Genomic DNA, 17938 nt, shown 5'->3' on the forward strand with positions numbered 1-17938 from the left:
CTTCATATTCAAAATCTGTAGCTTCTGCAGAGTGGGCTTCATCTGGCCTCTACTGATCAACACTAAATTTCAATGGGAATTCTTGAACAAAAATGCTCGACATTTATATCACAAATTCAACAGGCCAGGCAAAGAGATCAATGAATGATGTGGCATGAGAAAATCTCTTGCTTTAATTGCTCTTTTGTTGGCCCCCCTCCTAGCTTTCCTTTGTTGCTAAATCAAGTTTGCCAATTGACTACCACAAGCAATCGCAGATCTTCCCTTGTTATCTTACTAGTAATACTCAGTTTTATGGGGGAGAGATGACACAGGACTGTTAGTCTACCATTTCTTTCACAAATGGGCTAGGGTATTACAGAAAATTCACATATCCCACCACGGAGGTAACAGAAAAATAGGATACACAGTAAAGCATCCGATGAACACAGCAAGCAAGGCTCAACAAAAATCAATTTCCGCTATCTGAGGCTATGCATCCTTTGTTTAAGCTGGCTTTTATGTTGTTACACTGACCAAAACCAAGGTAGGAAATTAATAGCAGAGCTCTCTCATTCACACATACCATAAGTCATGAATCAGTGCTATGTGAGGAAAGCACTGAATCCATTACAAACTGTTGACTGTTGAATTATACAGCCCAGGCAGCCAGACACAAATAAAGCTCTTTGTATATTCATTCCCAAATACCATTTTTGGTAGGGCTTCTGCAGGCTGACTTCAAATCCAGTCTTAGGAAGTTGCAATATGTTGGTATTTGTGTTACCGGCCTTCTCCTTTTCACTGTAAAATGCTGAAGATCAAATTCTCCCTCCCTAACACTAATGCAGTGTGAAACCACAACACTGGGGGCTACCGGTGGGAAGGGAAAAGAAAAGCAAAAGCACACAACAGCTGTTTAAGACCCCCTCTGGAGAATTCCTTTTAAATTCTCCATTTGATAAAGCCTGAAAGCCCCGCCTACCTCCCCAGTGCTTACATTTTGATTTAAAACTGTAAGGGAAATAAAGGACTTTTGCATAAGAAGAGAAAACACCCTCACTAGTTTCAACAGTGGGAAACAGATTCCTCTTTGTCACTTAATTTGGACTGTGGCACATAGATTCTTATACTTACATACAGTTTCTTGCAGCCAAGTCTCTGTGGACAAACTTTTTGCTTGCAAGATATTTCATGCCTTTGGCTACTTGAAGACCAAAGCCAATAAGATCTTTTACAGTTGGGTTCTGCAATCAAAGAGAATTGAAAACGCATAAGCGAAGTATCTAATGATCTAACGATGATCTCAGAATTCTGAAATGTTTATAAGAATTATCTTGTTTCAAACAATAACTTGTGCCTTGTTGATAACAGCAGTCATTTATTAGATATTTGCATCTGTTATTTGCAAAGTACCAGGCTAGATGCTTTTGTGAATTTTGGCTAATCCTTATACACTTCTGTAGGGTGGATTCCATTTTCCAGATGGGGAAATGGAAATGTTTTTAAATTATTTTGGTGTGGTGGGGCCAACAGATGGAAGACCACTGCTATTGAAGAGGTAGCTAGTTATTGACAGTTCCCAAGAGGAGGGGACATGCGCCGCGCCAAGCAAGGCCACACAGGGAAGTACAACGGTTGGCCTAGGAGGCAGAGGGAGCAAGAAGAAAACATAGGCAAGAGCTTGTTTTGTAGTTTCTGAGGCAGGGTTAGCAGATTTAGGACTGGCTACTTTGAATAATTTCAGCAGGTTCTGGGGCAGTAGAGGCTATCTGCAGTCATCTGGTACCTGGCCCTGAAGTGATTACAGCGGGTGGATAGTGTCTCAGTGTGTGAGAGTTTTTTAAAGGATGTGATTGGGGTTGGTTTGCTTATGAAAGGCCTGTTCTTTGAAGGTGAGTTGTTTACTATCCAGGAATTTGCTAGTTCTGAAAAGGGCAGTCCCTCCAAGGTCCACAAGGAACCAGAAGTCAGAGCATCAGAAATACATGTTTAACCTAAAATTCCTATGGAACCACAAAAGACTCCAAACAGCCAAAGCAATTTTGGAAAGTAAAGCAAAGCTGGTGGCATCACAATTCCGGACCTCAAGCTCTATAACGAAGCTGTAGTCATCAAGAGAGTATGGTACTGGCACAAAAACAGACACACAGATGGATAGAATAGAACAGAAAACTCAGAAATGGACCCTCGGCTGTATGGTCAACTAACCTTCGACAAAGCAGGAAAGGATATCCCATGGAAAATAATCTCTTCAACAAATGGTGTTGGGAGAATTGGACAGCCACATGCAGAAGAATGAAACCAGAGCACTTTCTTAAATCAGACACAAAAATACATTCAAAATGGATGAAAGACCTAAATGGGAGACAGCAAACCACCAAAATCCTAGAGAACACAGGCTGCAACCTTTTTGACTTTGGCTGTAGCAACTTCTTACTAGACATGTCTCCGGAGGCAAGGGAAACAAAAGAAAACATGAACTCCTGGGACTTCATCAAGATAAAAAGCTTCTGCACAGCAAAGGAAACAACAAAACTAAAAGGCAACCAAAGGAATGGGAGAAGATATTTGCAAATGACGTATCTGATAAAGGCCTAGTATTCAAAGTCAGTAAAGAACATACCAAACTCACCCCAAAAATAATCCAGTTAAGAAATAGGCAGAAGACATGAATAGATATTTTCCTGAAGGAGAGATCCAGATGGCTAACAGACACATGAAAAGATGCTCAACATCACTGATCATCAGGGAAATAGAGATCAAAACGACAATGGGATCCCATCTCACACTTGTTGGAATGGCTAGAATTAACGACACTGGAAACAACAGGTGTTGGTGAGGATGCAGAGAAAGGGAAACCCTCTTACACTGTGGTGGGAACGCAAACTGGGGCAGCCACCCTGGAAAACCGTGTGGAAGTTCCTCAAAAAGCTAAAACTAGAACTATTCTGTGACTCAACAATTGCACTAATAGGTATTTATCCAAAAGATACAAAAATACCGATTTGAAGGGGCACATGCACCTGCTTATAACAGCATTATCAACAATAGCCAAATTATGAAAAGAGCCCAAACACCCGTTGACTGATGAATGGATAAAGAAGTCGTTTTATATATATATATATATATAGCCTCTCTCCCTCTCTGTGTCTTTCATGAATAAATAAATAAAATCTTCAAAAAAAAAAAAACAACAAACAGATGAACATAGGGAAAAGCAAAAAAAAAAAAAAAAAAAAAAAAAAAAAAACCCAAAAAAGGGAGAAAGGCAAACCATAAAAGCAATTTTTAGCTATAGAGAAAAAACCGAAGGTTCCTGGATGTAGGCAGGTAGGGATGGGCTAAATGGGTGATGGTATTAATAAGCAGGGCACTTGTGATGAGCTCAGGTGTTGTATGTAAGTGATGAATCAGTAAGTTCTACACTTGAAACTAATATTACACTATATGGTAACTAACTGGAATTCATTTATTTATTTATTTATTTATTTATTTATTTATTTATTTATGAGAGAGAGAGACAGAGACATAGGCAGAGGGAGAAGCGGGCTCCACGCAGGGAGCCCAACATGGGACTGGATCCTGGGTCTCCAGGATCACGCCCTGGGGCGAAGGCGGTGCTAAACCACTGAGCCACCGGGCCTGCCCGTAACTGGAATTTAAATAAAAACTTGAAACAACAAAAAAGGAAAGAAATACAAGGTTAATATAGGAAGTTCAGAGAGAATTAAATAACTCAAAACCATTCAGATATTAAGTGGTGGAACCTAAATCTGTTGGGTTTAAAGCCCCCACTGTAGTGATATCAATCACATTAGAAGCCCTCCTGCTGCTACTAAAGCAACCGCCTGCAACTCCAGTGGCTTGGATCCTCACAGAACACAGGAAATCTCATTCTCCAGAAATTCCATCCACAAAATTGGATGGACAGAGGAATGCCTTTAGCAACTAACTATAAAAACTAGATCTGAAATCACACAGATGTCACTGGCTGGTAGCTCTGCTGGCGCCTGGCCTTTAGGAAGAGGGTATCTCTTCTTGGGCAGCCACTGTGGTGGTCTGTGAGCTCCAGAGGTAGCCCTACGAGGAGGGGCCCTACAAGGAGGGCTGCAGCCCCCTTACTGCACACAGCATGTGGAGAGGCCGGCTTATTTTTTGGATGTAACTGGTAGTGGTTATAGTATAGCCTCCCTGGACTATAAATATAGGCCATGGTACTGTGTAAAAGGAAATCTCTATCATGGTTTGATGCTGGGGGAATACTACTCTCAAGAAGGTAGCATATCCAATCAGATGAACTCATCATCAGGATAATGACAAGACTTAAATTAGAAACGTGCGATCTGTCGGGGCAGCTCTTTGGAAGGTAAATTCACCTGCGCAAAAATTCACTGTGAGGGGTTATTTCATTCTTTGGGTAAACACAAAATATTTCTTTACCCTTCTAGAAGTTATTTCTTTTGTGAATCTGACCCCATGTATATGACGTTTTTGATCAAGAGTAAATCTACTCCATTCACTCCCATAGAGGCCTGGACACTAGAGCCAAGAAGCCTGAGATCATCTGTGACGTCAGTTCTAGGGACTCCTTCCTCTTCCCTCCCTGGCCCTGGCCTGACCATCACTTGTTCACTCTTTAGGCATAAATGTCACTAAGAAAACTCTCACCTGCAAGAGCCTGAGTACCTCTTTGTAATCCTAGCTCATTCATTCAACAAATATTACTGAGGGCCTGTGTGCTGAACACATTGTAGGTGTTAAAGCTAAAGAAATGAACAAAATACACAGAAATCCTTACTGTCATGAGCTTACGTTCTAACGGTGTGTGTGTGTGTGTGTGTGCACGCACATCCATATATAACACATTATATAGCTATTATCTATTCGCTTATTGCCTACTATTGCACTGTTCAATATGCAAACCACATATATAATCTATGTTCCAATAGTCACATTAAAAAAGTAGAAAGAGGTGAAATTAACTTTCATAATACATTTATCAACCCAACATATCCCAAATATTATCATTTCAACATGTCATCAATATAAACAATTAGGAGATATTTTACCTTTCTGCTTTTATACTAAATATTCAAAACTGGGGGCTTAGAGCACACTTATAGCACATCTCAATTCAGGCTAGCCACATTTTACATGTGGCTGACGACTACAGTATCATACTGCTTAGGCCCAGGGTATCAGATGATGATAAGAGTGATGGAGAAAAATAAAGCGGGGGAGAGGAGACAGAGAGAAGCATGAGGGTGGGATGGGTCAGCTGCAATTTCAGACAGGTCAGGGAAGCCTCATTTTGAAGATGACATTAGGGCAAAAGCTGAGGCTGATGTGAAGTGACATATGTGGCAACGCTGGGGAAAGTGTTCCAGGCAGACGGAACAGCAAATGCACAGGTCCTGAGCTAGGAGAGTTTGAAGTTAGGAGAGTTTGAAGAATACTAAGGGCCTCAGTTTTAATGAATTCTTCAGTGTTTGCCTTCTAGAGTTAAAACTCCATGTGGGCTCCAGCTCCTCCTGCCCCTGTGCTTTGCTGTTTCTGGCACAGGAGGCACTCAAAGATGATTAAATGTACCTATCAGAAGGATGGGAGATCAAGGCGACTTGCAGGACAGGTAAGAATCATTGCCCTTGAAAAACCCTTCTAGGTACCACTATGTTCTCACCAGGATAAGGGATTTTGAGGTATAAGTGAATTGAATCAGGCTCTATAATCTATTCGAATAATGCAAACATTTTACACGTGCTTCTTTAAATGCTTTTAAATAGGAACATTTTGGAAGACTTGCTGGTTGACAGCTAGTTTATTGATTAGTAAGCTTGGTAATATACTTACATGAGTCTCATTTCTAATGAAATTTCGAAGATCTCCATGTTTCATGTATGGTAGGACCACCAGTGGAGACCCCTCACTTCGAAGGCAGATTCCCAAGAGTGAGAGTACGTTTGGATGACTAAAATCTTTCATGATGATTCCCTCGGTCAGAAACTGGGAAACTTCTCCTATGTCAGTGATTCCTGAGAAATCCAGCAGGAGAGACATTAACTTCATTATGGACTAATAAATATTTTGTCAAGTTCAGATAGGGAGAGTTACGGAGTAAAACCACAGGCTGAATCTTGTCCCGACAACCCATTCTCAGAGTGTTTTTTATAATACATTTGAGTAAATGATGTCACCCTGTAATGTGACTTCAAGTCACCCCCAAACGCTAGCAATTAGTTTGTCTCATAGAAAAAGCAGAGGGAAGCAGGCCAGTCCACCTCTTTAGCGACCGCCTAGGGCAGCGGTTGGCAAATTTCTATAAAGGGCCAGATAGTAAATATTTTTTGGCTTTGTGGGCCACGTGGTCTCTGTTGCAAATACTGAACTCTGCCAATGTAGTGCAAAAGCAGCCACAATTATCTATGAAAACAATCACTGGGCCATAGTTTTCTGATCCCTAGACTAGAAGGGTTTGAAGACCAATAGTCATATGATATCTAAGTAGATTTTTCTGGTATGACAGCTTCTAATTATTTCCAGATAGAGATTCTGAGAGACACTAGCCAGCATTGATGAAAGGGTAATGACCTTTAACTTATTAACCTGACTACTAGTCCCAGTGTCAGTGATGATATTCTTTTACAGTGCAATGAATTCTGAGACCTGGAAGTCCATGTGGATGGAACAGAGATTAATGGTCACCAGGGAAAGAGAAGGATTTCTTGCTGTTAAGATAGTTCTGAGTACAATGGGCAGCGGTGCTATCTTGTAAGGCAGATTTATTGACAATCATACTTAGTCCTCTACCGTGTAGTTAGGTTTCACATAAACTGTCCCTTTAATTACATCGTGGTCAGACTTCCAACAAAAATCAACCATATAGAACACTGTTCAGCATGGAGACTTATGTAAAATAGGTTGAAAGAGTTCTGACAATAACGTATCTTGGAAGAAAACCTTTCACTTGTGCACTAACAGCTTATAAACTCTAATATAAATTTGTAATATAGTTGGTCAACACTTCAGGCTGCTGTAAATTATATGCAGAAATTTAGCAATATGTGTCGACAAGGCAAGCATACTGACTTGACGTGACACTGTCAGCAAAGGTAGAGCCCGGAAAACTCTAGTATGAGGATTACATTGGGTTGTACAAGATTTATACCTTAATTATGGCTCCTGGTCATCAATAATCTTAATTAATATCTGGAAGCATTCCCTGTTTCTTAAACAGAGAATACATTCCATTTAACAGGTAGTTTCTCAATAACATCTAAAATTAAAAAAAATTCTAGCATTAAAAGGGGGTAGGTATCCCTTGTTTAGGACATTCATTTATGTAGAGTACCTCATTCCCCCCCAAAATGATAAAAGAGACACTGCCACGCTTCGATTTTTCAATTTCTGCTGGCATATTTTTCTCCTGTTTGTCTTATTTCATTTTTAAGTCTTTTTAATGAAAGTTGTGGTAAAAATAATAATTATAGTAATTCCTTTGGGTAAAATGAGTCATTACTACTATATGTGCCAACATGCTTCCAATAGTTTCCACAAATGTCACTTGCAAAACAAGTATTATAAGCCAAACATAGTTAAGTGACATTCAGTTCATCCAAGAACCTCATTTCTCCAAATTCTTATTTATGAGGGCTCTGAGAAATAATTTCTGATGAAATATTTCAATCAGAATTTAGACCAAACAAATTTTCAGGATTAGATCCCTAATTCCAGCAACAGTCATTTTTTTCCACAAAGGAAAGTATAAATCAGCATTTTATTATGAACTATTTATTAGTTAGCAAACCACGAATGCGTACTCCACTGTTAAATAAAATATCACTTACTATTCAGGGATTTCACAGCACAGTGAATTTTTTTGTCGTCATTGTCCAACAAAGTCCCATGGTATACACACCCAAAATGTCCTACGTGAAAGGGAATTTGGTTAGTGCTGTATTACTTTTAATTAGGCAATACCACTTGCAAAGGCCTTCATTTTCTCCTTTTTCCTGCATGGCAAAAAGGTGCATTGTTTCTTATACTTTCGGTTGTAAATAGTACCACCATGTGTCTGTAAAATATGTAGATGTAATATATTTCACCCTAAGATATAAGCAATATGATTATTTAATACATGGTAAAAAAAATTAGGTGATAATACTGTTATTAAAGCCTAATACAGCAAAATATTCAACCACAGTGGAACTACTGAACACAAGAGTAACACTGGCCTCATAAAATAAATTTATCATTTTTGAGGTGCCTGGATGGCTCAGTTGGTTAAGCATCCAACTCTTGGTTTCGGCTCAGGTCCTGACCTTGAGGTCATGGGATTAAGCCTTGCATTGGGCTCTATGCTGACTACAGAATCTGTTTAAGATTCTCTCTCTCCCTCTAACCCTTCCCACTGTGCATGTGGGTATGCCCTCTCTAAAATAAATAAGTCCTTTAAAAAAGAAATTTATAGGGGTGCATGGGTTGAACATCTGCCTTTGGCTCAGGTTGTGATGCCAGGATCCAGGGATCGAGTCCCACATCGGGCACCCTCTGCAGTGAGCCTGCTTCTCCCTCTGCCTGTGTCTCTGCCTCTCACGAATAAATAAATACAATATTTTTTAAAAAAGAATTTATTATTTTTAAGGATCAAATAATCTTTTATATATGAAAATAAAGTTTTGCCACATGAAGAAATGCAATAAAATAAGCTCCCTATATTCCAGTAAACTAAACTGAAATAAAAATGTTACCATTAGAAATAATATTACCATTATAGAATAAGGATTTCCCCTATTAGTCACTGGTTAATTGGTAATCCAGGTTGGCAGAAACTGAAAGGCAACTGCCCAAATGAAGCAAATTCACTCTGAGTCATTTTATCTAGTTCTCTCTGGCTTTAGTCACATCACTTCCAATGGTAGCCTTTCATCCAGTGGCAGTAATTTTCCCCAGAGGTGCCAAATGTCTGATAGCTGTGTAAGTCACTCATTAATTAATTCATCCATGCAGCCAAGATTCCCTGAGTTCCTAGTATGTGAGTGTCAGGCATTAGCGTACCCTCTTGTAATGTAAAGATGAATAAAATAGAATCTATGCTCTTGAGGGCTCATATTCTACTGGGAAAAACATATAAATAAATAATACTTAATATATACAGAACCATTCATGGTTACAACTTCCAAAGAGAAATAATTGCCATTTACTGATGAAAATTAAAAATTCTAATTTTACAATGTATAGAATTAGGACATACTTGATGAGGCCACATACTGTAAAACTGGCACAATTTCTGGGATTTATAGGCAAGTCATAGAACTATATATTACTCTGATGTAAAACAGGTTTGTTAATAGTGAAGCTACTATTAGGGAAGGGAACATGCTAAAGATTAAAATCTGGAATCTGTTATAGAGGAATGTGTGGATGCTATCACAGGAAAATGGGAAAGCTTTTGCCTTCATATAAGGCAAATTGTCCCATCAGCTTCTTCTGCATCATGCTGGCAGGGGCCTGCTACCTCTTGCAGCACATATAGAATAAAAGGGATCAGAGGCCATTCAGCCAGTATCAATGGCAAAAGCTTTTTAGAAAAAAAGAGAGGAGCACAGTTCATTTCCTGGCTTCTGGTTGCTTTCTTTTCTTGCTAAATATTTCCTCAAACACTGTGTATGCAAGCTGTTATTGCTGCTCTGGCTGGCTTATTACAAATATTCATCCTCTTTGTATAAAGAAATTGGAGTGCATTGTAGAGATGATATATGTTGCTTCAGATCAGGGGAATGCAGTAAATTCCATCTTTTGAGGCTGTCCAGCAGGGTACAAACTGCTATAAACCAGGACTTCATAGAGTTAGTCAGTGTTCTCAGGGTGAAGAAAGATTAGAAGATATGAGTAAAAATATTGGAACTTACTGATTTCATAAAGAAGTAAACGGCACCTTTAAGAAACTAGAGTTGCCATTATGAAAAAGATGGGGAAAGAATGTGATATATTTTTCATATTTGGGAGATTATCAAATTGCCTCCCTGCACAGGGACAAACCCCAGAGATATGATTTGTAGGGCTGTATTTCTGCAGAACAGAAATCAAGTTCACTTGTTATCACTGCTCTGTCAGTTGCGTTCACCATTGTCTAAGCTTCTAATCTGCAAAGGCAGAAGATAAAATGCTTACTGGAAAATTGTATTTAACAAAAAGCTGAGTGGAAATACTTACCTCTTCCTATGACTTCATTGAAATGCACAATCAGGCTACTGGGCCCAATCACTACATGCTGGACTGCCTGCACCAGCTCTGGATTTAGAGCACTGAGGTCAATGTGGACAGTATTTTGCAATAATGGACTGGATATATCAGAGTCCCCACTAGTAAGCATGGGGGACAGGTCCGTCAGAGGATATTGTACTTGTCTGCATGATCCATTCTGAGATGAATTAGGAAACTGGTCTGTAAGATAAAGCGACATTATTAGAAAACAACAGTGAAATCTCACTTAGTGGAGACTACAACACGTAGCACATTAAATTAATAAAGAAGTCTGGATTTTATAATTTGAGGAATGGTAGTTTTGTCATTAAAGTCAGACAGAGCCTGTTTTACAGAGGAATTGGTTTAATAATGATAAGTTGGGAAAAGATATTGGCTTACGTAGACAAGAGTTACAACAAAATGTTCATAAATTTTCTTTTAAATAAGCATTAACTTTGAAACATTGTTTACTCTCATTTCCTTAGACGTTTCTCTTTTCATATATAGCAAAAATCCATGCTTGAGGTTTATTTTTTAATATACTCTATATTCTTAAGGCTGGGAAGCAGCAAAAGTAGTTCGCTTTTGAGAGACTGGTGCTTATTAATGGAATTAATTAGTATTGCTCAACAGATTCCTGGCCAAGGAAAAATATAGTATAGTGAACTATGATATCTATATATATAATCAGAAATATATAATGGTTAAATTTTCAGAATTGAAGGCTTCTCACATTAGTGGTAAATTCTTCCCTGTGTGATGATGGCAGATTTAATGGGATCGCTGTTCAGAGAAGGTGAGAATTGGGGTAGTGTATCATTCCCACTGCTTAGTTGAGGGCATTTGGAAAGGGATCAGCATTCCTTCTAAGTTGATCTTTACAACCAAAGCTGTATAAGAGCCTCAGGCAAAGTTCTCTACTGCAAGGTGAAGCTTTTTCATAAGAAACTGTGGGGCTGAGGATAAATTTCTTAGCGAGAAACAGGGCAGAGAAGCCATCAGCTGCTTTGCCCTTTCCACTGGGAATCCAAACATGTGAAGGAGAGGGCATCATATCTGCAACTGATGTGAAGATAAACTAGGCAGGGTGTTGAATATATTAGTATATAATTTGTGAAGAGTGGAGAGGGTTTGGGAAGGTCCCTGTTGACACCAAAAGATCACCATAGCTTGTGTGCAAATGACTAGGAAAATTAGAACTGAGAGAGGGGCATAAAAAAGCTGATGGTACTCTGACTATTCCTGACCCCATTTAAGCATTTTGAGTATTTTCCATAGTGGACAGTTAGGTTATTATCAATTTGGCTAAAGCAGTCAATCTAACGGTGGTTCCATAAAAGCTTTGGGGGCCACCTCTGCTTACAATAACTAGCTGGAAATAAGACAGTGGCATCGTTAGAGGAAGAATGCAGAACCTCGAGTGAGAGTACCTGGAATGTTGGATAGGCCAGGGAAGAAAGAAGCCTAGCTGGGTGCCTGGGTACTTTAATCCTAGAGTCAGGTTCTCCAAAACTTCCCCAGTGGAAGAAATGCAAATAAGCCTCTCTGAGCTCAGTTCCTGCACCTCCACTTCCCAAATCTTTGCACCTGGAGATCAGAGTTCTAAATTCTCAGGGGCGCAGAGACTGAGAGAAATCCTTGCTAAGACACAGGAGAAAAGTCCTCTGGCATAGAAATTCTACTGGCCTTGAGGCTAAGTTCAAACACGTGCCAAACCCCATTTAAACCACCAATGTGTGATTCTGTTGTAACACCACACAGAATTCTGCAAGAGAGACCGATGGGGAGGCCGTCTCCACCAGACGTAGAGAGAAAAGCTGTGTAGTTGTCTCTTCATTAGATGCTGGCTGCACATTCCCTCATTCTCCTCTCCCAATGACCTTCTTTTGTCTATTTTAGTTTTCCATGTCTTGAAGGTTCAGTTTCAATGAAGGAAAGGCAATGAAACTCAAGCCTTCATTGTGTAATGGGCACCAAGGAGGGCACTTGATGGGATGAGCATCGGGTGTTATATTCTATGTTGGCAAATTGAATTTAACTAAAATATATATATAAAAAAGAAACTCAAGCTTCTTAGCAATGATGAAAGAGGTTTGTTCAGTAACAAGGTTGAAGGAAGATTAAATAAACTTTAAAAAAAATTACTTGTGAATTAGAATGATCTCAGATTAGAGCTATTAAGTGTGAATATAAAATACTAATAGATGTAAATTCCAAAGCTATAAACTGAGTTTGATTTATTCATGTTGTTAAGGGCATGGATCTTCAAGGGCAAATGGAATCATGTGGGCCAAGACAATATTTATATGTATCTCTGCAGACTAATATAACCTTCCAAAAATATGAGGCAGTGAGGGTTGAAAAAGTTAAAATGTTAAGTGCCTCATTGCTCTTGTACTTGTTTTGATGAGCAATTTCTAGTTTTCCAGTACCCTCAACTATCTGTGACTCATTTTATTTGTCCAATGGTAAATATTCAACCAGGGAAGTGCTTGTACTTGACTCACGTCCTGGAACTTCTAAAGATAATGAAGCAGATACAATACAGACATTTTGCTTTTACCAGGAGATTTCAAATAAAACAATGTGAAATTCTCTGGTTAACCCGACCATTATTAGGCCTACTGTTTTGCAAAGCAGATGGTGCTAACCACTCCTTTTTAAATGGCATAATTGAAGGTTTTTATTGGAGAAGACTCAGAATATATTCAAGTCCTGGAATGTTGGTGGGTAAAAGGCTGTGTAGCTACAGCTCACTGAGAATCCTTTAAAAGAATACTAAAGGTATAATTTAAATGCTTGAGGATTAACAGTTAAAAAAATGTATCAGTGCCCACTTATATTTAAATAGATATAAATTTTGTATCTTAACTCTTCCTGGGTTGTTAAAGAGAGCTTCACAATTTCTTAGCATTGAACTCAGATGATAAAGACCTTACCTTTGCTCAAATGATTTTATTTATTTTATTTTTTTTCAAATGATTTTAAAATTAACCTTTTTTTGTGAGAAGAAAACTGAAAGACTTTAAAGATCTAATGTAATATACACATGAGTCCATTTAAAAATAAGAGCCATATAATTCTGCGTCAAGTTAAATTACTTCTTTGGCCAAAGAAGATAAAAATACTTCTTTTTAAAATTTTTATATAAATATGAAGGTGAAACCAAAAATAAACAACAATGCCACAACCCACTGAGGTATATGTATAGGTATTTCTTAGAATGATAAACTGAAATATACCTTCTGGAAAAGTAGCTCGGTAGTCTACAGATTCATTTGAAACCATTTCTGTAGTTGGGCTTACACTTCGGGCACTTACAAGCCTATCCAAATGAGGAGTGTGTACTCTTGCATCATAGCGAACTAATTCACTGCCCAGATCTTAAAACAGAGAGAGAGAAAGAGCTCGTTAAAGACTTGGCTATCATGGGTCCTCGTAGACCTTGACCCAGTGACCAGAACTCATGGGCTCGTGGATTGCACATAAGACAACACACACGAATCTACGGCAATTTTAAACTGTAATGACTGTATACTTGAGGCAGCTTCTTAAAGCAAATAGTAACAACAGCAAAAAAATGCACCTTTAATTTGCTTTTTCCTTTTCAGCCACAGGAAAAGTCCGAGTAATAATAAGACTATTGTTGATATTGAGATAACACCAGCAATCAATCCTGTGAAATTCTGATCTGGTTGAACTATTACTTTTCCAAGGACGGTTGAAGAAACTGCTTGCTTCCACTAAAAATGACAAATACAGAGAAGTCAGAATTTAGCCATGATAAATACAAAATATACTACCCAGGCTGAGTCACCCAAAGCGCTAGCTGATTACTAGTGTCCAAGAAGGGGCCATAAATGCCTTCAGTTGGTAAAATATTCCACAATTCCGCTTCAGTGTTCAAATAACTAGGGGCTACCGATCCCTAAAGTACTGATGTGATACTTGACTGTACTTGTAACCAGATAAAAAGATAAAAACCAGTTTTTCTTTTTCTTAAAACAAAACAAAACAAAACAAAAAACAGTTTCTCATCTTGAGGAACTTAACTGCAGAAAGAGAGACAAACACATAAGTAAGTGATAACACAATAGGAAATGTACCTTAGAACTATGAAGGATCGATAAGAAACAGACACCACAAGACATTCACTCTGCCTTAAAGGGTCAGGTAGGGGGCAGAGAGGATTTCCCCTAAGAGGTAAATAATCAGGTGGAATAATAAAGTTGCAAAATATTTTTGTTTAAGTTTTGAGATGTCAAAGAAATCTTTGAGGATCCTTCTGGATCATAACATGCTATGTATGATTTTTTAGGATTCATGGTCCCTTTGAATTTCAAACTCTGTTATCATGATTCAGCCTTAAACTTTCTAATTTTTTTTTGTCCTTTCCCATTTTATAACTCTCCTCCCCTCCCATTTTATGACTTTTTAGAAGACTTCAGGAACCCTTTAAAATTTACTCATTCTTAAACAAAATGTGGCATATCTGTACGATGGAATATGATTCAGCCTTAAAAAAGTAATGAAGTTCGGACACATACTAGAACATGGGTGAACCATGTAAACACAGTAAGTAAAATAAGCCACAGACTCACAAGGATAAATATTGTATGATTCCACTTATATGAAATATTTAGAATAACCAAGTTCATAAAGACAGAAAATAGATTAGAGGTTACCCAGGGCTGGGTAAGAAGAAGAGAGAGTATGACGGTATGGCTTAATGGTTCTAGGGTTTCTGTTTGGGGTGATGAAAAAGTTTTGGAATTAGATAGTGGTGATGGTTGCACAATATTGTGAATGTAATTAATGCCACTGAGTTGTATATTGAAAAATGGTTAAAATGGCAAATTTTATGATACGTGTATTTTGCCACTTTAAAAATTAATAGAAAAATACCCCAAACCACTGAACTGTATGTATACTTTAAATGTGTGAGTTGTATGGCGCAACATGAAAGAAGTTACTATACAATAGTTTAATTCCTATTTTACTTTGTCCATGCATTTGAGATTACTGTGGAGAGGAACAGTATGTTGGCTTTGGCCTCCTAGTGCTAAGAGGTAGGGGGAGGGCCCCTCTGGGATGTGCCCTTATCCCTCCTTAGAGTTATAATAAATTTTGGCCAAAGTGGGGCATGATGGAGAGGGAGTGTGGGTATAAAGGACTTTTGAGGTCCACCCTGTGAGGGTTGGGAAGGAGACAGTGCCACAAAAACTCACTCATTCTAAAATAACAACTAAGAATCAGGGCTGAGCTGATGAGCCAAAGCCAACACACAAATGAGCTTTAATGATTTATTTTAAGCCTGCAAAGTGACATAATTACACTGGCATTTATTTACATCATGAGAGAAATGCAGGAATCCCACCTCTATATTTAGCTCATTGTTCAATTTCAGCAGGTCATTGGGGACCTTGCATAAAACGGCTTTAGAATCTGAGTAGATAGTCTCACAGCTCTTATTTCCAACTTTTAACACTTCGCCTTTAACTGCTTCAGGGTCAATATCATTTCCCTGAAAGAAAAAAAGAGGTTGTTAACACTTCACAGTTTTGCAGGAATGCCAACAATTGTGAAAGAACATAAATATACTGCAAACATAGGCCATGTTGTTTGCCAAGGCATAAGATCTTATGATACTCACTTTTATGGGAATTTGGATAGTTCCAAGAAAGCATGGCCATTTTGGGGGTACTGATTAGGATTCACAACATATAGCTCTTAATTTTTTTAAAAGATTTTATTTATAAGTAAGCTCTACGCCCAATGTGGGGCTCAGCCTTACAACTCTAAGATCAAGAGTTGTACATTCTACTGACTGAGCTGGCCAGGTGCCCCTAAAGCTTTTACATCAAATTGGATTCTAGAGCAAAGGAGAGATTTTTGTTTTGTTTCACACCCTTCTGTCCAATGACCTCTTACCCATAATCATCTTATTAATGTCTTTAGGGAGTATTAATGGTTGGCAAAAACTTAGAGATTGAGTTGTTGGACTAACACTGTCTCATGCAGTGAGAACCTTGGCTTTACTTTTAGAATCACATTGAGAGCTTTACAAAAGCCTGGGTCCCATCTCCAGAGATTCTGAAATAATTGATCTATGTTAATATATTCCCTTTGTGTTTGAGTTGGGTAGTTTCTTTTCATCATTCCTGTACAGCTGAATCCTCTATATAAATTCATTTTTACAGAGATTCCTGTGGATGCCCTATGACCCTCATTGTGATTTGGGAGTATGATTACATTATTCTGAACACTAAGTTACATGAGGATTTTAAAAAAAATTATGCAACTTGACATATTTAGTTAACTGAAGTAATTATTAGGCATTTAAAAAATATCAAAATTTTGTTGAAGAAAGCAATAATTAGCTTTGGGAAAGAAGTGAAAACATTAGGTACAACGTCTCATATCAAGACTTAATGAGTACAGTTTTTCATTAAAAGTTAAAAGGAGAATATACCAAACATTTCTCTTATTTCTTATTTCTCTTATTTCTCTTAGGGACAAAGAGCAGCCAGTAATAACTACATACTGCTCCTTTGTTTTATGTGATCTTTAAGTACTTGGTAAACTGCTTTTATATACATTGTCTCATGTGGGTTTCAATAGATCGGTAGGTTGGAAATCATTCTGGGAGAAGTTAGAAGAAAATACTTCTAACATGAATCTGGAGTCAAAGAAAAAATGGATAGAGACAAACCCTATCTTTCCATTTTCTAGATACTTCTAGAGGCAGTATGTGTATGCTGTTGAACCAGGTCAGCCACACAGGGCAACTCAACATAAAAGCACATAAATCTAACAGGTCACTTTGGGGCTTCAAATGACAACTTGTTGGTTAGGTCTGAGGAGGGGTAAGGCACTCACTCACATATTGGAGGGAATTCAGGGAATGACAAAGAAAAGAGATTAAAGAGCTGCAGGGCTTGATTTATGAGGGATTGACTAAAATGTGTCTCGCTGGCTTAGATGATAACGAAGGCTGGGGGAAGGGAGGAGCATACCGCGTTTGCACTTCCACTACTCCTTTTAGACACAGGTCTCCTTGGATGTTGCATAAAGGCTTCTTTAAAACAAAAACAGAGCACTCAGCTAATATTGAACCCCTTTTCATTTGTGCCTAGTAAGGAACGTACAATAAATTGTGACATACAAGAAAGTACTATCAGCTTTATATGTGCAATTGTATGTGTAACTGTCTGAAATCCAAGATGTCACAAGAGTGATACTGGCTGTCCACTACTATACGCAGGGGGCCTGGGTCAGAAAAAAATAAAAATAGGTATAGGGTACTTTTTAAATTTTTTTGGTATAGGGTACTTTTTGTCATTTAAAAGACACGTATCAAAAAATAAAATAAAAGATACCTATTTTTATGGAGTTGTGGGGGAAAATGCATATGTCCAGAACTTTTTAAATTTACTTTTTATTATTTAATATTAACTATTACTAAATAGAAGAACATACAAATTGGCTGAGTTCTTCAGTCATTAAAATGGTAATATACTCTTTTAAATAAAGCAGCACAGAAAAAACTTTCCGGTCTTTAATCCCCTATACACATACAGCAATTCTGAATTATAATTATCTCATTTTATCTTGTAAAGAAAGCCCCCCTGAGGCAGGTATTATTGTCATTCCAGCTTTTACACATTGAGAACTAAGGTTCAAAAAGGAACTAAGTCATGAAGCAAATCAA

At 38.1% G+C, this 17938-nt stretch overlaps 1 protein-coding gene and 1 long non-coding RNA gene across 6 annotated transcripts in view; one reads left to right on the top strand and one right to left on the bottom strand.

The window, feature by feature from the left end:
• The window catches only part of MET (MET proto-oncogene, receptor tyrosine kinase), a 126506-nt gene that overhangs the window by 26384 nt on the left and 82184 nt on the right, over positions 1-17938 (bottom strand). For 4 of the 5 annotated variants that reach the window (XR_013356388.1, XR_013356387.1, XM_077856031.1 and 1 more), the window contains 7 exons: positions 15605-15751; positions 13814-13970; positions 13470-13610; positions 10195-10425; positions 7827-7907; positions 5833-6014; positions 1117-1226 (listed from right to left, as the gene is read on the bottom strand). Coding sequence is in view for 3 of the 5 variants with exons in the window: in XM_077856031.1 (XP_077712157.1) it covers positions 1117-1226; positions 5833-6014; positions 7827-7907; positions 10195-10425; positions 13470-13610; positions 13814-13970; positions 15605-15751 (1049 nt within the window). In the remaining 2 variants the exon portion in view is untranslated. The remainder of the gene's footprint in view (positions 1-1116; positions 1227-5832; positions 6015-7826; positions 7908-10194; positions 10426-13469; positions 13611-13813; positions 13971-15604; positions 15752-17938) is intronic. The other variant, XM_077856030.1, reaches the window with a different exon arrangement.
• The window catches only part of LOC144288524 (uncharacterized), a 53958-nt gene that overhangs the window by 16427 nt on the left and 19593 nt on the right, over positions 1-17938 (top strand). The gene's annotated exons all lie outside the window — the stretch shown is intronic.

This window comes from Canis aureus, chromosome 18 (assembly GCF_053574225.1).
Source record: "Canis aureus isolate CA01 chromosome 18, VMU_Caureus_v.1.0, whole genome shotgun sequence".
Lineage (NCBI taxonomy): Eukaryota > Metazoa > Chordata > Mammalia > Carnivora > Canidae > Canis > Canis aureus.